A 23,250-nucleotide genomic window follows, 5' to 3' on the forward strand; every position below is an offset into this window, starting at 1 on the left:
GGGTGGTGGACACATGGTTGCACACCCATTCACACACTACAGACAATTTAGAGATGCCAGTCAGCTTACTACTCATGTCTTTGGACTAGAGGAAGCCCAGAGGTATCCAGAGGAAACTGCATACCCAACATGTGAGGCAAACATCTCACTATGCCCCACTACAACTAAGATCTGAATACATAAATATAAAACCACAGGAACACCAGAGACCCAGAAATAAACCAAGAGGACAGTCTTTGATATATTGACAATATTTCCATGTTATTTTCCTCCTAAAATGAGCAGTGGTGTAGATTTACATTTATTTACTTGGGAGAGACTTTTGTACAAGGTGACCTAGAAACTGTGTGTAATACAATCCAAACACTGAGCTGTTAAAGGAGCCAGCAGTGAGAAAATGAACCAGAAGACGAAGGCTGTGTTTATAGTACACGCTTTATAGTACACGGTTTCCTGCATGATGTTTCACATTGATATTTATAAGCTGTATCATTTCGTATAACCGCACCAGCTGTCGAGGGTTATTCCTTACATCACGTGATATTTCTTACTTAACAACAAACTATTTTTTGTGCTGATTTTGATAGGGCTGAAATTTCACAGGACATCACAACAAATATTAACATGGATTTTCTCAAATACAAATTTTTGACTTACTCCAGTTTTTACCATGGGACATATACTAATCAGCCATAACATTATGACTACCTGCCTAATATTGTGTTGGTCCCCCTTTTGCTGCCAACAAAGCCCTGACCCGTCGAGGCATGGACTCCACTAGATCCCTGAAGGTGTGCTGTGGTATCTGGCACCAAGATGTTAGCAGCAGATCCTTTAAATCCTGTAAGTTGTGATGTGGGGCCTCCATAGATTGGACTTGTTTGTCCAGCAGATCCCACAGATGCTTGAGTGGACTGAGATCTGGGGAATTTGGAGGCCAAGTCAACACCTCAAACTCGTTGTTGTGCTCATCAAACCATTCCTGAGCCATTTTTGCTTTGTGGCATGGCATCATCCTGCTGAAAGAAGTCACAGTCATCAGGGAATACCGTTTACATAAGAGGGTGTACATGGTTTGCAACAATGCTTAGGTTGATGGTACGTGTCAAAGTAACATCCACATGGATGGCAGGACCCAAGGTTTCCCAGCAAAACATGACACGGCCTCCGCCGGCTTGCCTTCTTCCCATAGTGCATCCTGGTAAGCAACGCACACACACCTGGCCATCCACGTGATTTACTTGTCCATTTTTCCAGCTTCTAACACATTAACTTTGAGGACAAAATGTTCACTTGCTGCCTAATATATCCCACCCACTAACAGGTGCCATGATGAGGAAATCTCAAATGTGGGATACGTTTTTAATTAGAATCCAAATAACATTAGGTATGATCTGATATAACTGGTGTAGATAAATGATCCTTAAGGACTGGTAAATTTTGTTAAATTTAAGTTATCCTACTGGCAGAAAATTGTGCTTCAAAATATTTGTGAAGTAAATTAAATGAAAGCATGTACAACTAAAGCAGAGTTAGATTGCCTAGAAATAGGCTTACAAATCTTATAATTATAGATGAAATGACATGTCTAGATGAAACAGTAATGGGGGTGGTGGTAGCTCAAATGGTTAAGGCTCTGGGTCGTTGACTGGAAGATCAGGGTTTGGGCCCCAGTGCTGCCAAGCTGCCACCATTGGGCCCTTGAGCAAGGCTGCTCCAGGGGTGCTGCATCGTGGCTGACTCTGTGCTCTGACCCCCAACGATGAAATATGTGAAGAAAGTAAATATGTTTTCAGACATGGAAAGTCTTCAGGACTTTCAGGAGAGAGAGATTTATAAGTTTTATAAAGGGTCTATACCTTCAAGTATAACATTAAACAAAGGATTATTTTTATTTAATAACAAATTCAAGTAATAGATGAATTGCTGTGTAATATAAGATAAATAAACACTTCATTAGATGCAAAACAACCAACTTCCAGGTGTCACTGTTTATTTTCCTGTTTCAGCACGCCCCATATTGTTTTTTTTGGTTTTTTTTTATTAATAATTTTGAATAATAATAGGGGAATACAAATTCGTACAAAAATACAACATTACAGTCAATTTTACATAAATGACCACTTATACATCTGAGGCATTGAGTATGCTTTTCAACAGTTGAGTTGTCAGTCTACAACTGATAAATAAGTGAGAGACTCCTCTTTACAAAATCAACATAATGATGAGAACATTTCTTTAAACTTACTAATAAAATCATTACATGGATAATATCTATGCATTATTTTAAAATGAGTTTCTTTGACTTTATTAGGAATTACATATTTATTCATGTCTGACCACGGATTCTGAAAAATAAATGAAGGATAATCCTGTTTCCACTTCATCAACGCCTTACGAAGAACACTTTTTTCTTTGTTCTTGAATAATATATATTGATTGTCCCAAATAACACATGAATGGGGAGAGAAATTATGTTTATAAACCAATTTCCACGCATCCAAAGCCTGTTTGTGAAACTTAGATAACTTAATAGGGAGTTTGAAATCACAGGTAAGTAAAAAATGAAGACCACCATGTTTTTTAAAGATAATATTGGGGATAGAGAAACATGGAAAACTATTCTCACAAAGACAGTGCTTGATCCAATTAATTTAAGGACACTATTAATGGTATTAAAATCTATTGTTTTGATAGTTATAGAAACCCCCAAGCTTTTATTTTGAAAGCTGCAGCTGGGGGATTTTTTGGGTAGCAACCAGAAGCATCAGCGACACAAGACGCACAACTTTAACGTAAGTTCTATAAACTCATGTGATAATCACAAAACTGATACAGTTTGCTCCCCGGAAATAGCGCGAGCAACACTCACTGCTTATAACGAAGTCCTGCTGCTAAAATGTTTCGCTAGTAAATGTCATTTAAGATATTTATTGGATAACTAAGTTATATTTAACTATATATTATATTTAAAGCTGTAAGTTGAAAAAAAAATTAATGTTACAACTCGCTAGGCGGCCTAGTCTGTGAGAAATAGCTACATGAAACTGTGTTTGTTTGTGTAAAGAGTTTATGCAGACCACAGACAACAGAAGCCGGTGCATTAGCCGCTGTCGCTAGCTACTCGAGTACGTCAACACGTCCGCCATATTGGGAAGGGCGAGAGAGTGAGATTTGATTATTATACAGCTCTGGAAAAAAAAGAGACCACTGCCCAATCTCCAGATTTGAGCCCTATTGAAAACCTCTGGAATGTCATCAAGAGGAAGATGGATGGTCCCAAACCATCAAGTAAAGCTGAGCTGTTTACTTTTTTGCAAAAAGAGTGGTATAAAGTTCCCCAACAGCAATGTGAAAAACTGGTGGAGAGCATGGAGCCAAAACACATGCAAATCTGGGTTATTCCACCAAATACTGATTTCTTAATATTTATTTAGTCAAAGCATTAACACAATATGTTTACAAATGATTTGCATTTTGTTTTATTAAATCTCTGCAAATACTGCATGATCTTGGGTTATTTTGATGTGTTGTCATTTCCTTTAAATATACACTCTAAATAACAATAGTTATATTTTGGATTTAGGAGAAATATTGTCAGCAGTTCACAAAAAAAAAATGAGACAAAACTGTTTATCTCACCAATATATGCACCTGTAAGAACAAAACATAAGAAACTGATTATTTTGCGGTGGTCTCTTATTTTTTTTCCAGAGCTGTATATATATATATATATATATATATATATATATATAAATAACTGACCAGTTCTGACAGCAGCTGATTTGATGTTTTTCTATTGTTCTGACTCTTTAAAATGGTTAAAGATATGGTTAAAGATAACAGGATACCTTTTCCTCTTTTTCAGACTTAATTGAAGTTTGTCGACAAAAATTGTCAACAGTTTAGTCAAAGGTTTATTGTTAAATGTGACACTATTAGCAGTTTGTCAGCAAACCAATATGTAATAGTAGATATTGTCTATTGTAAAAAGATCTGTTTTTTTTTTGCCATCTCACTGACCCCTAAGTGCCCTGTGAGCAGTTCTACAAAACCCTGCTGTCAGTCCTGAGTGAAATGTGAGGAAACCCTGACTAATTCTCCCTGAACTGTGACCGATTACCAGCTCAGTTTCAGCTCTGTTAGAAAAGTCTTCCCCAGTGGAAAGCAGCTACCAGCAGGTGGCATCACCGGCCCATAACAGCAACCTTACACCAACATGAGACTCCTCAGACGTCCTTCCAGCTAACAGAAAGCTCCATCAGTGCCACTTGGTTCTTCTGTAGCTGAACCTCCTAGTTTAATTCTCCTGTTTCTTAGCTCCTCTTTCTGACAAAGCCATGACAGAATAGGACATAAAGTCAGGAAGAAATTAAGTACAAATTATTTACAGCCACTTTAATGTTCTCTTATTCATGACATCTTTCCAAGCTTTATTAACAGATTTGCATATACGCATGACATGATGCTTAATTACAGATTATTACAATATATGTGTACATCACATGCTTAAATGTTAAGTCTTTACAAGCTAGAGCGACTTACATTTATATCATTTATACAACTGAGTAGTTTAGGGTTAAAGCCCTTAATCAAGGGCCCTTAATTAATTTGTTTATACCCATTTTTTAGCAAAAACCACCTGAAGCACCTGTGTATCCTCTCTCTACAAACCTCCTATCTTTTCTCTTTTTGATTCCTTTACAAGCCTTTTAATAATTGCTCAATCCTTTAGCATGGTGGAATCTGATCAGATTCTTGGTCTCAAACTGCAGGAGGCATCAGTTCAAGTTTTAAGAATCACTCACTGTTAAATAGTCCTGCTGCCCTGTTAGGTGCTATTAATGTAACTCCTGATTGGGTCTCAGGATCCAAATGCTAACGCTACAATCACTGTCTGCTATATTAGGAACACCATCTTTATCTACAGTCTAGCAAACCTGACAGAGTGGTACACTGGTCATTTTGTCTGTACCCGGCACACATGAAATGTGTTACTTAGCTTAAGCCAAACACAACAGTAGAGGCATCCATCCATCCAGAGAGAGAGAGAGAGAGAGAGAGAGAAGCCCCTGGTGCTACAAATACATTTTGTATAACTGTATTTGTACAACTACAAATTCATACAGTTATTCTAGTCAGTGGCAACAGCACAATGCATAAAATCTTGCAGATACAAGTGAAAAAGCTTTAGTTAATGATCACATCAAACACCAGAATGGGGAAAAAAGGTGATGCCAGTTGGTGCCAGATGGGCTGCTTTGAATCTGTTGATCTTCAAAGATTTTCACATACAGCAGTCTCTAGAGTTTACACAGAATAGTACAAAGAAGAGTGGACAGTGTTACAGGTATTCTTAATAAAGTGAACAGTGAAAGTTTTAGGATGTCACTATTTATATATTGACAGTTGGATGCAGAAGATACAGGTGAAAGATAAAACTATGCAAAAAGACCAAGGTCCAGATGTCTGGGGTCCTCATAGTTAGTTGTTAAGTAGAAATAAATTAGGCAGCAGACGTTTTACAATATTTACACTGAAGTCTATTAGTATGTCATGACTTTAACATGGCAACATTACCATCTACCAAACCTAGCTGATTAATGAGCTAAAAAATCTATTTATTTATTTACTTATTTATTTATTTACTAACTTCATGTACCATTCAGCTACTTTTTGTATTATCTCATAAAATTGTATTAAGACACAATTTAACACAGAACTTCTTTAACAGTTGAATCTGATTTCTGTTGATTCGGCATTTAAAATGAAGTCAGCACCGTCCTAAGCAAATTGCAAATAACTCCAGACTTGCATCTCTTCTCAAAATCTGATTTTCATTTATGAGCTGTGGAATCAAAACGAGCTGCAAATGAAATTGTTCCCTGCTGCTTTCTCTACTCTCTTTCCTCGCCACTTATCCTCCCGCAAACCACAGATTTTTGAAACAGCAACTCGTAAAGTTTTTTTTTTCTTCTTTTCCCTCTAACGTCCAGGCAATCTCTAGTGCTGAGGCAATCTCACAGTCCATTTAGATTTGCTTCCCATCACATGTTCTTCAGCATTATTTAGAAAGCTTCACCTAAAAAGCGACTGCCCCTTTCGCTAGTTTACCATGTCCTTGTTCATTGATTTTGCTTTTCACTTTTCCCTAACTGCCTGAAGAATAACATTAACATGCGCTGATGAACCCTTCCCCCATCACCCCTTCTGAAACGCGCCTCTCGCCTGAAAACAAAAAGGCGACACAAAACAAGGGATTCGCCCAACCCATGGCTCGGGTGGCAGCTCAGCCTTGCCAAGTGTACGGTTCACTGTCCGGTCACCCCAATCTGTCAGTTTAGCAGGTCTGAGGCCGCAATCAGCGCTGGGCTCCTACACCCGAGGTCCCAAACATTGCCTGGCTCATTATTCCCCCTGGAGGAGGTCATGGCCTTGGCTGCCTAGACAGAACCTGCTCACTAATTAAATGCACTGCTTTGGCACTGGACGTGTCGTGTCTGCAGGACTTCCTGCTGGGATTAATGCTACCCATGTTCACTTTTCATAAGGCTGCAGGGGGGCAGATCCATTCAGCGCCAGGGGCTCCCCTCTCTCTCTCTCTCTCTCTCTCTCTCTCTCTCTCTCTCTCTCTGGATGGATGGATGGATGCCTCTGCTGTTGTGCTTGGCTTAAGCCAAGTACAGCATTTCATGTGTGCCGGGTCCAGACAAAATGAACAGTGTACCGCTCTGTCAGGTTTGCTAGACTGTAGATAAAGATGGTATCTCTTCAATTGTATTAAGCTTCAGGACTCAGCCGTATGGTGGAGAAATAGAGGGGGAAGGAAAAATTTGCCTGTCTGGCTTTGGCCTGCGGTGGCTAATGTGAGCTGTCCCATATGCGCATGCCCAGCCAGTCCCATGGCATCTTCTAATGTATCCGTTTATTGATCGCATCTCTATTTTCCTCCTTCTCCCTCTCTGTCTCATGTTTTCCTCTCTCGCTCTTTCTGTGTCTGATGTGAAAGTCATGCTCTGCGAGAACAGGGCCCTAATCGTGTACAAGTTACCAAATGTTTGCATGCAGGGTTCCACACAAAGTCAAACGATACCTCTTGGAAATATAAGGCCACCTGAGCTGCATTACAAATCGTTTGCTGATTGCTCAGTGAATGTCCAATAAGATCTGCAGCCAAAAACAAACGAATGGAAAAAAAGAAAAAAAAAGGAGAAGAAAGAACGAAAGCAGAAGACGCAGCACTGTGGATGCCATATGTGGAGCATCTATTGATCAGTCCTCCGTCTCTCTAACATGATCCTTTCTGCATTCTTCTAACGCAGCTCTGGGAGATCCAGCACTCCAGCCCAGCTGCTACACTTAGATAAGAGCTGGACATTGGGAATGGGTGATTAAAGGATTTGGATAACACTACACACTTTCCGAAATCTGCATGGTCAGGGATTATAACGCTGCCTTTAAACGCCGTGCCAGAGGAAAGCAGACCTCCAGTGATGTGTTCACATTGTTCTGGAATCCTATTAAAGCAACAGCCGAGGATTACAAAACATCTGAGATGTTCGGGTTTAAAACCAGTCTACTCAGCCAACAACTGGGTTCGCGTTTGACTTTTTGTACTGAGTGGAAAAGAAAAAGGTTCCAGATCTAGCCCTCTGGTCTAGCTAGTGGTCATTAAATCACTGCTGGGTGATTTTTTTTTTCCATCACCTTTTCGCCAAGTACCAGGTCCTGTAGAGAGACACTGACAGTCCACATGTTTCAATGGAAACTCAGCACCAGTGTCTCTAGGCTGCAGTGAGTCTTTCCTTGCCTAGATGGCAGTGTTCCCTAATGCTGTTCACCAGATAATCTGTTTTGATTCAAAGGGCAGGCAGAAGCAGAAGCGATGAACATTTTGCTTTGTTAGTGTCGGTTGGAAGAGCAGCCTGAACGTTCCTCTGTGAAATCCAGATGTTTTAGTCCTTAGTATTGGGCCATCTGACTGCTGATCTTGTACTTCTGTATTTTGTTGTAATTCTTTTTTATTATGGGAATACTCTGGGTCTTCCATGGAGTATAGATTGTTACAGATGTCCAGTTCAGTAAGACTCAAAATAAAATATAAATCCACAATGCAGCCTGTGTTCTATAAAAGTCAGCGTACTGTAGGTCTCGGTTTACTTCGAGTTACAGAGAAATGTATTAAGTCATGAAGTCAGACAGTAAAGAAGCTGACCACTCAAAAAAATATATATATATGGAAATAATATAGAGAGCCACTTTTCCCTTGCCCAAAGGATACACAAAACATGTGTAGCACTTTATCACTTACTTTACTGTTGCTTAATCCACAGTGCAGTTGTAGTCTTGAATCTGATTGGTCCTATTGTTGATTCATTTTCCTTCACAGCAGCTCTGATAGGTAATGCTGGCTGTGGGGCGTATCACAGATTTATATTAATGAGCTCATCCGAATAAGTCATCATTTCTGTATTAACAACTTCCAGGGCTTGTATGTTTTGGATGTTCCATATAAATGAGTTAATAAAACCATGCATAATAGAATAAATATGGGGGAGAATGTGTTTATTTAGTATTTCTCCAAGGAGTCTCCTGTGTCAGTGCTTTTTAACAGTCTAGGAAAAGCTTTATGTTTTTCACCACAGGAAAGTCTAAGGATAGAGTATTTTACACTCTAGCAATTTTAATAACTTCAAGAGAGAGCATGAGAACAATCCTTTATCTATCTATCTATCTATCTATCTATCTATCTATCTATCTATCTATCTATCTATCTATCTGTCTGTCTGTCTGTCTGTCTGTCTGTCTGTCTGTCTGTCTCTCTCTCTGTATACCTGTCTATCTATCTATCTATCTATCTATCTATCTATCTATCTATCTATCTATCTATCTATCTATCTATCTATCTATCTGTCTGTCTGTCTGTCTGTCTGTCTGTCTCTCTCTATATCTATCTATCTATCTATCTATCTATCTATCTATCTATCTATCTATCTATCTATCTATCTATCTATCTATCTATCTATCTATCTATCTATCTATCTATCTGTCTGTCTGTCTGTCTGTCTGTCTGTCTATCTATCTGTCTGTATACCTGTCTGTCTATCTATCTGTCTGACTGTCTCTCTGTCTGTCTCTCTGTATACCTGTCTGTATGCCTGCCTGCCTGCCTATCTATCTATCTATCTATCTATCTATCTATCTATCTATCTATCTATCTATCTATCTATCTATCTATCTATCTATCTATCTATCTATCTATCTATCTATCTCTATAATATATAATAACAACAGTATAGATTGTCATTATGTCATTTGATCAGGTTTTGAAGCAGTAGTATATAACTTGTGTTTGAGCTTAAAATAGATTTGCTGATGAGCAAGATTTTCTGACAAGAACCAAAAAAAGGCAATAAATCAGCCCCTTTTGGCCTGAAAGGACTGCAGCTACTTTTCCCTCACCGCTGACTCTCCTTAACCTGTAAAACTCTTATGCAGGCATAATGTTGAAGTATTTAATTAAAGGATGAGCAGTTAAATGAGCATCTAAGGAGATTTTTACAAGCCTGGAATGAAATACAGTTTAATATGGGAGAGAATAGGTTGTTTTTATGTCTTGGAAAGAGCGCAATGCCATTATCGTTAAAAAGATTGTCCAAAGTTAATAAACCCTTAGAGAACCAGATCAGGCTCCTGGAAGAAATGTGGGGCTGTACCAGAGCAGGGAGGATGATGTGAATCGAGGTGCTACTATTTATTCTGCAATAGAGCATGGCTAGTAATGAGGTCATGTGATCTAGCTAATGTTATATTAAATAGGGATGTGCTGTAAGCACTGTGGTTACATTCTGTCTGGATACGTTGTGATTTCAGGAAACAGTTATTAACCACTATTAGTTATTGATCTGATACTGTCATGTACTCCACCTTCCGTAACAATATCCAGTATCCAAATAACATAAAATGACAGCGACCTGAACGTGTTTCCTGATTAATAACAGCAATCAAATTAAAGCAGACTGCAAGCTGTGCTGTGGAAAAAAAGAAATACATCAAGAGGACACACTACTACATCTCCCTACAATACAAATAACCTGATTAAAACATCATAGTGTGTTTAATCTGCATCTTTAATAAAGAGCATGATGGAAGCCGACCTGAGCAAGCAGAGCAATAACAGTGGAGTTTGGTCATTAAAGGCATCGTGATTTGTATGTTAACAAAGGCATTTGTGAGTGCAGAGAAACTGGCTCACGTGAGAGCACTTTATTTCTGCGAGCACTGAGACACAATCATTCTCCTTCAGTCCTTCAGTATTATCCAGAAATGGCCGGTGTGGCTGCAGGTTTTTATTCCAGCTCAGCAGGAGTTCGTACCTGTTTCCACTTGTTAACCAGTTCATCTTGGTCTCCAATCAACTATCAAGTGTTCCTTCAATTTGGTTGGAATGAAAAGTTGCAGCCGTGCTGGACTTTTGTGGATAAGTTTGAAGACCCCGTCTATAATGTGTCCTCATCAACACTTTCCTTGCCTGCAAATTTAATATTCATTATTAAAGACCACACTCAGTGATAATGTTCTGCAAGCTTAGTTCAGCTGTCCTTGACGTACTTTATTAAAGATGCTCTTTAAAAAGGCAAAAATAAAACTCACTGATTGAAAACAAAATGATTTGTTCCATGATTGCTTTCTACTATGTGGGTTACTTGTTTTTCTGAATCAGTAGCGGTATTAATCAGAACCTAAACATGGAGTCTACTGTGTCAGTGCTTTGCAGTTGTCAGAGGTAAAGCTGTTCCTTTGCTTTTCACCACAGAAAAGATGACCGAAAAAAAATTAATAGTTGCTTGTTATATCTATAATTTCTATTTCTGTAAATCTCTATTCATCCATCCATCCATCCATCCATCCATCTATATCTCTCTCTCTACATATATATATATCATTCTCTCTCGATCTCTCTCTCTATTTTTTCTCCCCATCTTATTTCTGTCTTTCTCGTCTGTGATTTCTCTCTCTCTCATCATCTTTTCTCTCTCTCCCTCATTCTGCTTCACTTCCCTCTTTCTCCCCCATCTCTTGATTACTTTCACACTCTTTTCCTCTTTTCTCTTTCTTCCTTCAGCTTTCTCTGCCCTCCTCCTCCACTTTTTCTTGCTATGTATGTATGTGTGTGTGTGTGTCTGTGTGTGTGTGTGTGTCTGTGTGTGTGTGTGTGTGTGTGTGTATAAATGAACAATGACTTCATGAGAAACTGAAGCTAGCAACCTGAGGAAGGCACTCAGTCTTTCAGGTTCTTTTAAAATAAGATTCAGGTTTAATGAGCTACACGCGATGTGCACTCCTGACGCAAAGATCTGCTCGGCTTTTAAAACCTGATTACACACTCTCCAGCAGTGAAAAGGAAAATCCCTTATTGATTTGTTTTCCCCACTGCTATTAATGCTAATCCCTCTGTCCTCGGTAAAGCTGTACCTCTTCCTATTAGTGAGTGGCCCAGTGCTGAAATTATATTTGTATTTAATGTCAGCAAAAGTTATTTAGTGAATACATATAATCTCTACAAATGTAGATCGTATCATCCAATCAGCTAATTGTTAAAGTGCATCGCCTCGTGGATACCACATTCTCATATACCGCTTTTCTACGACATGATTTTTATTTTATTTTATTTTAAACGTAAAATGTCACTTATAAGCACAGTGGGTTTGCATGTGCCAAATGATTGCAATAGAATGGGGGAGAGACTGGCTTATTTGATGCAGGTTTACATGCATTTAATGCAATCTAATAGTGAGAATGTAGACTACAATACATGAGTCAGACAGTAATCAGATTTAATGTCATTACGAAGCTCTAACTGTAGAATTAGTTGCTGCTTTTTAAATCTAGCATCTATAGTATTATAGTATTATCTATAGTATTAAAAGACGTTATAATCGGGTATCCCCGATTTCTGTTTTTGAACCTCTGATGTCATGCTGTGATATATTTAATGTCCAGCTCAGTTGATTTTAGGTTTTTGGCTGCCTTGCATATTTATTTATTTTAAATGAAAAGCACTATTCAGACAGGATTTTAGTCTAATCCAAAACGAACCATTTTTTTATGGACAGCTTGTGTATGTATATGATCATGCATCAAGATGCTGTAATATTCTATTTTTCATCAGTATAAAATCCAGGAATCTATGATCTTCTGCCTAAAACCAATAACGTCTGAAACAACACAGAACAATAAAATCCAGTGTATAAAAGGATGCAATAGAGAAGCGAAGCTCCTGACGTTTTAAGGAAACTGAGTTCCTAGTATGGCTATAGCCTGTAGACATGCTATGGTCATGCACTGCAGAAAAAAAATCTAAATAAAACAACCAAACAACAGTGAAGGCATGTGGAAAATGTCTTGAATATTTGCAAATGTATCTCATATTTCTTATTAGATTTTTTTTTTTGTACAGTATTTATTACATTCTTATATAGAATGTTAAAGCTAAAAAATACAGTAGAGTGTTAGTCTGTTGGCAGATCATTTTTCCAGACTATTAGATAGAAATAGTTTTGATAATCTTACATTTATTTGACTGTAATAATAGGGAATGCTATGTTAATATGACTGCATACAAGATATTGTCACATGCAGTGAGGTTTTTCACAGTGCTTATGAATCTTGCAGTCACTTGGTGGTTAAAATAAAGTAAACAATCTGGTTGTATTTAAATAAGTTCTATGGGGAACACATGGGCCAGACTGATGTATTCATGATGTGAATAATCTGATTATAAGGCCAAATTCTGGTATTGTATTGCACAGTATTCATACATGTACAGTAATATAGATGGCAGTCTTTTCCAGACTCCCCCCCCCTTTTTTTTTGCTCCACCTCCAAAAGGAAGTGCATACCACTTTGACGTCACCGGACAAACCCCAATCGGTGTGTTAGTGTGTGGATGTGGTGTCTTTGTTTTATGTAAATGGGCTGTAGTGTGACGAGACGCTGCCTCTCCTGCAGTCAGGTACAGAGCCCCGCAGGCAGGAAAGCATGTGTTGACCTGTAATTCTTTCCAGCAGCTCACACTTCTCTTAGATGGCACTTCACGGATTAGAGCACACGGCCCATTGGCCTCTTCCCACACCTCACACACCGGCCGAGCCAGATGTGCACAGCCACAAGCATTTGTCACACTTCTGCTCACTCTCTCTTCTTTCTTTCTTTCTTTCTTTCTTTCTTTCTTTCTTTCTTTCTTTCTTTCTTTCTTTCTTTCTTTCTTTTTTGAGGCTTCTTTCTCTTTTTTGACGTAGAGAGCAAAAGAAAGCGTCAAGGGAGAGCTTTCTGGGGTTTTTTCTTGGCGGGTATCTTTAAAGAGCTACAGATGTAAATGAGTGTGTGATTGTTTACTAATCTGTTAGAAAGTGGTGGTATGGACTGGGGCACTGGGGGCAGGGGAAATCAAAGGGGTTGAGGTCATCACAGGATGTTTGGCCCATAAATTAACATTAATATCTCTCTCTCTCTCTCTCTCTCTCTCTCTCTCTCTCTCACTTCCTCACTTATATCTTTCCCTTTCTTCTTTTTCTTCTTCTTCTTGCCACATACCCCCTGTAAAAAAGCTGAATTAGTGATTGTATGATTTTCATGAGAAATCCCACAGTGGGGGGAGGAAAGAGTAAAGGGTTAAAATGAATAAAAACTAAATAAATAACTGATTAATAACTGACTAAGAAATAAACTAACACAACTTGTTGCCGGATTCGTCCTCCATCTTCATCTTCAGTCTTGTTCTCGTGTCTCATTTCCAGATGGCGCTCAGTGCTCAGATGGGGAAGTGCTCGCTGGACAGTAGCTCATTAATCAGCAGTGATCTGGAGAAACGTTCCCTCAGCATACACACCGAGTCGAACGCCGTTATAGTGGAGGTACACTGACTCACGAAAAACACAAACGCAGACGTGTTCTTCCTGTAACTGTGTTTTATACACATAGAAGAAGATGAGGAATAAACCTTTTGCAGATCAGTCAAATGACGTAATCTAAACCAAATGTGTACTGTGCAAGTGATGAGCAGGCTTTAGTGTCAGTGTTACCATAGCAACCAGATGTCCAAGTGGCCTTTGAGAGTGTAACATACAGCTAATGTTAGTTCAATAACTGGATTGTTAAAACACAAGCATTTTTTTTTTTATGTCATTTTAACTGTTGTATTTTATAAACTGCTTATTTATTATAATTTAACTGTTATTATTTAACAAATTATTAACTCTATATGATTATAAACTGAGAATGTGTAGTAATTTTTGGTGCTTCCGATAGTCTTAGCTTTTTGCCTCGCCTTCATATTTATGTGCACTTCAATTTTATTGCAGAGACTCGAAAAGGAAAATGGCAGGCTGAAAAGGCAGCATGAAGAACTGAGGTAACAGATGGAACTGCGTATTTGCTTTCCTCAAAGCCTGTCAGTTTTCTATATAAAGGGTTCCTCTGAGAACCGTGGTTCAGATACATCTTCCTGCCTGGCACCACCATCTGCCTCTGTGTTCAGGTGTCAGTATGTGCAGCTCCTAGAGGAGGCCAAGGAGGAGAAATATGACGAGAGGAGAGTCAACCTGCTCAAGGCTCAGGTCATGCAGCTGGAAAGACAGGTATCGAAGAGATGTATTTATCACCACAATGTACACTGTAGGTTTTTTTTCTATCGATTCTGTTTGCAGCTACACTGTCAATTAAAGTGAAGTCAAGCGCTCACATAAGGTACATAATACACACAAGAGACACAGCATGTTCAATTCAGATGATTTTGAAATGATGTTTTCTCTTGCCTATACTCTCTGGATAATGATATGGTACCATCAAGGACAAACCTTTACCTCTACTATGTAATTTGTTTTGGGTTTTTTTACCCAAAATATGACCTTAAAGCTATGTTCACACATGTAGTGATTTTTATCACTGTCTGCCACTGTACTATAAAGTCCCCGGTAGGTGATCCTACTTCTGGTTGCCATAGTAATAACGTTTATCAGTGGGTGGTGTAACTAGCATTCCACTTGACAACAAATCATTTTTCTTGCTTTTCAGTATTTTATTTTTCCATTCAGGAGGGACTAACACAAGGTGTCTATACTTTTCCAGTAAAGAAGCCTTGATTTTTCTCGATGTGGGAATACCTGTGTAGATACATATCATATCACACATAATATAAAAGTATATACAAGGTTTTCTGTTTACATTTGAAATTGATTTCAGGAGACTATTTACTCTATGTAGTGAGCACACTAATACAGTACATACACATTGTTATACCCTGTGTAGTGAGCACATACACTGTGTTGCCAAAAGTTTTGGGACGTCTGCCTTTACATGCACGTGAATGTAATATGGAGTTAGCCCACCATTTGCAGCTATAACAGTTTCAACTCTTCTGGGAAGGCGTTCCACAAGGTTTAGGACTGTGTTTATGGGAATTTTTGACCATTCCTCTAGAAGTGAGATCAGGCACTGATGTTGGACGATAAGGTCTGGCTCACAGTCTCCGCTCTAATTCATTCCAAAGATGTTCTATCAGGTTGAGGTCAGGACTCTGTGCAGTTCCTCCACACCAAACTCACTCATCCATGTCTTTATGGACCTTGCTTTGTGCACTGGTGTACAGTCATGTTGGAACAGGAAGGGGTCATCCCCAAAGTTGGGAGCATGAAATTGTCCAAGATGTCTTGATATGCTGAAGTATTAAGAGTTTCTTTCACTGGAACTAAGGGGCTGAGCCCAACCCCTGAAAAACAACACCTGAATTCAATGATTTGGAGGGGTGTCCCAAAACTTTTGGCAATATAGTGTACATGCATTATGTTGTACCTTATGTGTTGCACTACTGCTAATCTTCACTCATGTATCTATAGCAGTACAAGAGTACTTAATATTCAAATAATCCTAATCCTAAGTCTTTCTAGATGTAGATTCTCCAGATACTTAGTTCTGTTGCTCTTTCAGCTGTTGTAGTAAGTAGATAAACATCTGCTAAATGAGTAATGTAAATATGAATCAGGCCAGACGTACTGTCATCATTTTCACTCTTTTTTTTGTACCCATCTTTATGCATTCTGCATGCATCCTGATTGCTTTGCAGGTGATTTTGCTGTCTGAGGGCTTGAGCTCACAAGTCTGCCGCAGTCAGGATGTGGAGAAAGCCCTTGATCCTCTAACACAGAGATTAAGGTATGCTTACTGAGTGGTGAGGCCACGATTCAGTGACCTGACTACAAATAACATTTCTTCATCCTCTGGTCAGGTTACCATAGAAGCAGAGTTTTTGATTTAGACATGAATAAAATTTCAAGTCCAACTTGAAAGAAAAACTGACTGTAGCTCAATGACATGAAAATGTTTAAAGCATTTTTCCTCAGAAAGGTGTGAAATTCCTGAAACAGGCCCAGGTGGTAGTGGGAGGTATGAAGGTTGATCTGGTGTCTTAGCTATAATTCTTCTTACTGTATCAGTTATACTTGTAGCTTTATACTGGTATGGAACTTGAGAAGACCTATTACAGATAATCTATATTGGATATATTGCGACAGAGAAAATGATCGAGTGATGGTCAGAAAATGGGTTTATATTGCAGTATGCACACTGGTTGTGCTTGACAACAAGCATACAGCATAACATCACCTGAATGCCGCACTCTATTTCAGAGTCTTTACACTCATCTTGTGTCACCTCTGAGCCGCTGTTATTGATCAGTCAGTAATTGAACAGATTCTGCTTGCTCACGTGTGTAGAAAAAACAATACATATCATGTTTATATCTAAGAATGATCAAAATGAAAAGCTGATATTTATTGTTGTACTCTGTCCAGGGTATATCCTGCCTTGATGCCCGATGATGCCTGAGATAGGCACAGGCTCCCTGTGACCCGAGTATAGATTGGATAAGCGGTACAGACAATGAAAAAATGAAAAAAATTGATTGTTGTAACCAAAAATAATGAAGAGTGTTGAATAACAGGAGTAGAACCTGATGTGGCCTTTTGCTGTTATAGCTCATGCAGAAATACTCATACCAGCCCATTTATTATCAGCGAACATGCCACTGTCAAAGTCACTGAGATCAGTTTTTCCCCCATCCTGGTGTATGATGTGAACATGATTATATGCATTATGCTGCTAGCAAATGATTGGCTAATTGGATAATTCCATGTATGCACAGCTGTTGCTGTTAAGGTAACAGGTAGGTGTATATGGGATATTTGCTCGAGAGGAAAACCAAACCAAAGAATACCCTAAATGTCACTCAATAAATACAGTCCTGTCTGTTGAATAGGTATCACATTATATGTACTAGGAACCAGTGACTTCTCCCATGTACAATTAACTAGGGAAAAAATAGTGGTTAGTGGTTTTCACATTTGCCTCGCACTTCCAGCCCTAGTGGCTTGATTCCTGCCTCTTCATCCTATTTTTCAGGGGTTTCCTCCAGTTTCTGCCCCAAGTCCAAAGACTCTCTCTCTGTATATATAATGTTATTCTAATATTTTATTTTTATTTTCTAAGGACGTCATAGCTTTACTCTCACCTTGATTTTTGCCCTCTTACATGTGCACCTGCTCTGCTTAATCCATCTTACTGATCTCAGCTCAGCTCTGTCTATAAAGATCCCACCCAGACAAAAACATCCAGCCCTTCTCAGATCAGCTAAAGAAATCAGGATAGTGTGAGCCAGGTAGGGTCTCTGGATCCGTAGAGCGGGGGTTGAAGTGATTCAGTGCAGTTAATCAGCTCAGCTTGCCGCCTCTAAGTGCCTGTTATTGGGGCCTCTGATCCAATAAAGGCCAGGATTACGGCACTTTGCGCTCACATAATTTCATTGGGTTACGCCCCGCGAAAGCACAGTCGCATCTACTCTCTCTCTGCTGACAGCTTGACGATCAGCAGAAACAAGCCGAGAAATGGGCTGGCCTCTATAAAAAGAACACAAGGATATGACACCATCTTGGCTGTCAAAGCTGTCTTTTTGACATGGCTGACACTCTATGGCAAGGCGCTTGATTGTTCTTTATGAGTCGGCCGAGATGAATTTTCCCTCTGTCCCCACAGAGCACAGGCTGTCATCATGATGACACTCTAGGGTTAATGATATTATCTTTCATTTACCAGCCGTAATATATCTTTATTACTGGCAATTACAGAACTAATTAAACATTTGTTTGTGCTCAGATCGCTGCTGTGCCCCGAGAATCCTGCTGCTGATGTGCTGATCACACGGACAGAGCTCTTGCAGCTTCTAGAAAGGTGTGAGGATGTGAAACAGAAGCTGCACAGAAATAATAAGGTAAAGTATGTTAGGAATCATACTCATCCGAGCATGTGTATTGGAAAATAATCAATTAGAGGGTAGGGTGGGGTGATGGGGTGAGGTGATGTAATGGGGCTCGACGAGAAGCAGAGTTACTGTTATTATTATTTTCCTATCACAGCACATCCTGATGTATTTTATTCTGTTGATACCAATAACGGGTCATTTTTTTTTACATTAATAAATGGCACATTACATTTTTTTAAAATTAATTTATATTTGTGGGATGTCTGTGAAACAAGTTATTTCCTTTGTGCATTTATGTTATTGGTCATTCCCTTGCCAGCCTCTTCATTTTTCACCTGAAAATGATCCATGAATTTTAAATAACTATCTCCTTATGGAAAACCTTAACATCAGCGATTTACACAATAATGCAGTTCTTATTTGTTTATTATTAACCACCGGTATACTTTACCATTAAAAAAACAGCTGTAACACATGTGTTACGTTTGTTCTATCATGTCCTGTCTACAATTATTCCTGACTGTTATGCTAGGATTGGTTCCACTGTTTTTGTTATAGTTGCTATGGCGATAAGGTTTTTCAAGCCTCCAATCAGTGAGCTCCGTATCCAAATAAATGTCAGATTATTTCTCGAAGCATGCAAGCTTCAGGACTTGCAGACACGGAGCATGTGTTTGAGCACGAGTAAAGAGCAGCATCTGCAGTGTGTGTTTAGGGAAGGACAATATCAGTGCAGGTTTGTTTTCACGCAAATGAATTCCTTCTGAGCTGTGGATTGATTAGATAATCCGCAGTATGTGAAATCTTTGCAAACATTTGACACTGATTAGCGGTTTAGGGGGAAGCCTTTCTGTCCAAGCTGCTTGTTTTGAAATACCTTCTTACTCGATTTGGCTGAAAGTCCTACTGCATTACCTGCAGACACAACATGTCTTTCTGCAGCATTATAAAACCTGAAATAGGAACTAGCATCATGAAAGAAACTCCAGACGAAGGTTTTCACATGGATCAAAACGAGTGAACAAAAAGGGCATGTGTGGTGTTCGAAATATTATAATACAACACATTGCATTGTCATTTTCATTGTCATGTTCATATTATAAAATAATTTAACAATTCTATTTAGCATTCGCTTAAAGGAAAAATCCACACGTGATGTGGCTTACACTTCAAGCTCTATTATTAACATGCTAACATTCATCATCACCTAAGATTTATTATGTAATGAAATATACATAGAGATAAAAAGAACTCATACATTACCCACAATGCTATTCATCTACTAGCCAATATTGGTGTCAGTAACTTTATCTGTACCTAAAGAGAGTGATGCAGCGGCGCTTTTGTACATGAGCCCATCCAGTCATGTCACCTCTTCTTTGGTAGATTCTGCTCAAACATTTCAGCTTCCAAAGCTTGAATTCTGACACCACTGCCTACGCCATTTAGCACAAACTGTGTCATGTACCTGCATCGCGTTGTGGACCTTCTGGTCTAAAGTTTGTTGTCAGTGACTTCTAAACTGAACTATTCATTAACGTGATCTCGATCGTCGCCATAAATGGTTAATGAGCGAAGACGCTTGTGGACCAACCAAGAAAAAAATCAGCACCAAAATGACTGAGCAAATTACAAACAATTAAAAGATTTCCTTTAAAGATTGGCGCAAGAATATTGTGAAAATTATTGAAAATCCTTTTAGAAAGAAAGAACATACAGAGACTTTGAGAAAACATTTTTTTTTCTTTTCAGGTTAAATGAGCTTTATGGTAGAGGTGATAAATTAATCTTCATTAAATCCTCATTACTGCATGTAATATAGGAAAATTTCACCTAACATACAGTCTAATGAGGCGTTTACTTGATTACCAGCAATCATGAAACTATAATCCTGTTTTAAACATCAAATAATCTTTCCGAACTATTGTGCGTCCTGCTTCTGATTTGTCAACACAGACAGAGGAAAAAAGGTTCTCATCGGTGTATCAGTGATGGAACCTGATACAGCAAGCATCTCTCATCTACAAATCTATCATCTGAGAACATAACCTCATCATCATGACCCCTCTGCCACCATTGACGGATCTGCTACCACCAGGAGTGGTGCGTAGCTCAAAGACAGAGATTTGTCCTCGTGACTGATCTGGAACCTGTTCATCATCTGCTATCTGGCCTCTCCAGCGTCGTTCCCATCACTTTCTTTTGTTGAACATATACCAAAATACAATGTCTATCTTTCTTGCTCTCCCGTTCTCTCTCTCTCTCTCTCTCTCTCTCTCTCTCTCTCTCTCTCTTTCTCTCTCTCTCTCTCTCTCCAGATAATAACATGCCACAATGATAGAAAGTCCTGTTAAATAATAGGCATGGTGTTATTACATGCTCTGTCATTTATGTGCTTCAGGGGAGGATATTCTGTATACCTGTCAGGATGAAAGAATGGCAGCGGCCCAAGACCCAAGAGTCTTTCTTTCTTTCTTTTTTTTTTCTCTCATTGTTCTGAAAACGTGTCACAGAAGCAACTTGTCAGCTGAGATGTACTTCTTGTCCTCGCTCTCACACTTCTTTTATTGTCGTGCTTTCCATTCTCTTCCCGGTGGGACCGTAGAGACACAGAGAGCGCTTGCGAATAAAGGAGAACCGTGAGCTTTTGAATATCCTCTTCAGGTTCGTTGTTCACCTGGAAACGGTTAGCTAAAGCAAAAGCATGTTTGCTAAGCACTGTTTGTTTATGCAGTTCTTTTGAGAAGTGTGTGTGTGTGTTCTGAGGTGCCATATTGCTCACATTGAGCTGATTCCGACTAATCAGCATTGTTTACGGCTTTCTCAACCGAACAGGTGAGGAGAAAGAATGGCGCTTTTAATGACATACGGTGTGCTCGTTTTCAGATGGAGAGCAGGAGCGCTCCTTGTTGCTTACATATTTGCTTAAAAACCTTAAATCAATATCCCAAGACACCTCTGATAAGCTAAAGGCAACCTCCACCCTGGAACAAAATCAATATTTCAATACATAATATTATATCTTTATAATAAGATTTATGAAGTAATGGGTATTCTAGGATCTGTTTAAAATTTTTATTTATTTATTTATTTACCCAAAAGCATTGCTTGTGTCCCCCCCTTCGAGGCTAAAAATGTCATTTGTGCCTCTTCTCTTGTGTCCATGTTCAGTCGAAATTCTTTGTCATGTCACATTCCACACTGGTGGTTAATGGCTCATATGAAAGTAATTTTTCAAAGTATTTCTGTTCTTGCCTAGCCTTTTAAGGGCAATGTATGTAGTATCTTCAAAGTAAATAATGATTCTAAACACATTTCTGCTCGTTGAGATGCCCCTCGTGCTTGTTCATACGCATCTAAAATTTGAAGGTACTGTTTTCACCTACTGAAATTCTGTGTAGGTTTATCCCAACAGAGATAAACCATCTCGCACTGAAAGCTAACAGCATCCTGAATAATATTACATCAGATCTGCGGAAATAAAATCATTCATTTGTTTATGCTGATTAAAAATGCTCCATAATGACATAAGAAAATTTCTGCCAGCATAATGGTATGCCAGTGTACTGGTAAAAGGGGTTCTTCGCAGCTTTGGGTTACATTTTCAACCAAACTAAAAGCTGAAGGAAAGCTGACGTTTTGGAGCGAGATGTGTTTGAGTAGAGCGTACAGACGAGGAGGTACGAGAGCTGGACAAGCTAAAAGATTAAAGTGCTGCTGCATCGGTCTCTAAATCCCAATGGTGCCATTATGAACAGGGAGTCGAGCGGCACTGTCCTGCAAATAAATCAACCTGTAGATGAAAACTCGAGAAATCTAATTAAAGTTTGATATGCAAGGGCCTCTAAGATCAGTGGAGCATTTTAATAGTTGTCTGCTTGTGATTTATTCAGCTGTACATGCTCGATGAAAGCTTCTTTTTTTTTTCACCCCTCACTCCCTCGACCGTGGTTTCGGAGTCATTTGTTCCCCTATTAAGGCTGAACAGGTTGAATGGCTGTTAAGTAGAGCTTTCACAATCTCCTTCGTAATTGAAGTAATTACAGGTTCCAGCTGCTGCATGTTGCACCATAAACATTGTTACAAGGAGAATTAGGAAAGCAGTAGATCCAGCGCAAGCGAATGCATCCCTGAATCCTAATGCGCCCTTTTCACAGATTCATGGAGTCATGAAGCTTCCTTTCACCTTTTTAAAAACCTGTTATTGTACGGCATAAACACCGAGACGTGAATTTGTCACTCATTTGATGGTAAAATACTTCCAGTGTGCATCTCCTCGCTCATCTCATATCTTAGACTGTGATTACGGGCGTGAGAGGGAAAATCAGCTCATGAAAAATCTTCCCTTTTCCAGCCTGGAAATTCTTTAATTGAATTTGTAATCTCGTCAAGATGCTAAAGCCGTTGATTCAAACAAACTGCTGTTTGTGGTTTGCTGGTGCATGATGACAATTCCTGTGTGTGTTTGTGTGTGTGTGTGTGTGTGTTCATGATTGCAGGTTTGTTTAGACAAAATTGCAGTACATTCCTAATTACAAGCTTGTGAAACATACCACAGTTTACCTAACACAAATATAAATGACGCAAGAACACACAACCTTTCAGAAAGTAATTCTGTAAAAGTCATGTTGTGTGTTTTAAAGCACATTACAAATGTTGAACTGTAAGGCAGAATTAATGCAGTACCATTTTATTAATCATAAAAAGACAGAACGTTCATGGGAACAACATTGTGACTTCACTATAATCTAATATTATCATTTTCCAATTCTGAAAGTCTTTGAATACGATATAAATATTTCAAGATGATTAGATTACGAAGGTTTCTGGAAAAGGCGTTTTCAATTAAATCTGCTCAAGAGAAGAATTTGAAGGGTGAAATGTGTCTTTTCTTTTTGTGCTTGTCTGATTAATAATTCTTTGCAGCATTTGATCAC

The 23,250-nt window shown here is 38.8% G+C and overlaps 1 protein-coding gene across 1 annotated transcript in view; it reads left to right on the forward strand.

The window, feature by feature from the left end:
• The first annotated feature begins 2,763 nt into the window (after positions 1-2,763).
• LOC131343081 (uncharacterized) overlaps positions 2,764-23,250 on the forward strand; it is a 67,031-nt gene continuing 46,544 nt past the window's right edge. The window contains exons 1-6 of the mRNA XM_058374492.1: positions 2,764-2,795; positions 13,800-13,916; positions 14,364-14,413; positions 14,540-14,639; positions 16,124-16,212; positions 18,208-18,322. Of these exons, the coding sequence (XP_058230475.1) occupies positions 13,800-13,916; positions 14,364-14,413; positions 14,540-14,639; positions 16,124-16,212; positions 18,208-18,322 (471 nt within the window). The 5' untranslated portion in view covers positions 2,764-2,795. The remainder of the gene's footprint in view (positions 2,796-13,799; positions 13,917-14,363; positions 14,414-14,539; positions 14,640-16,123; positions 16,213-18,207; positions 18,323-23,250) is intronic.

The sequence above is a fragment of the Hemibagrus wyckioides genome, linkage group LG22 (genome assembly GCF_019097595.1).
Source record: "Hemibagrus wyckioides isolate EC202008001 linkage group LG22, SWU_Hwy_1.0, whole genome shotgun sequence".
Lineage (NCBI taxonomy): Eukaryota > Metazoa > Chordata > Actinopteri > Siluriformes > Bagridae > Hemibagrus > Hemibagrus wyckioides.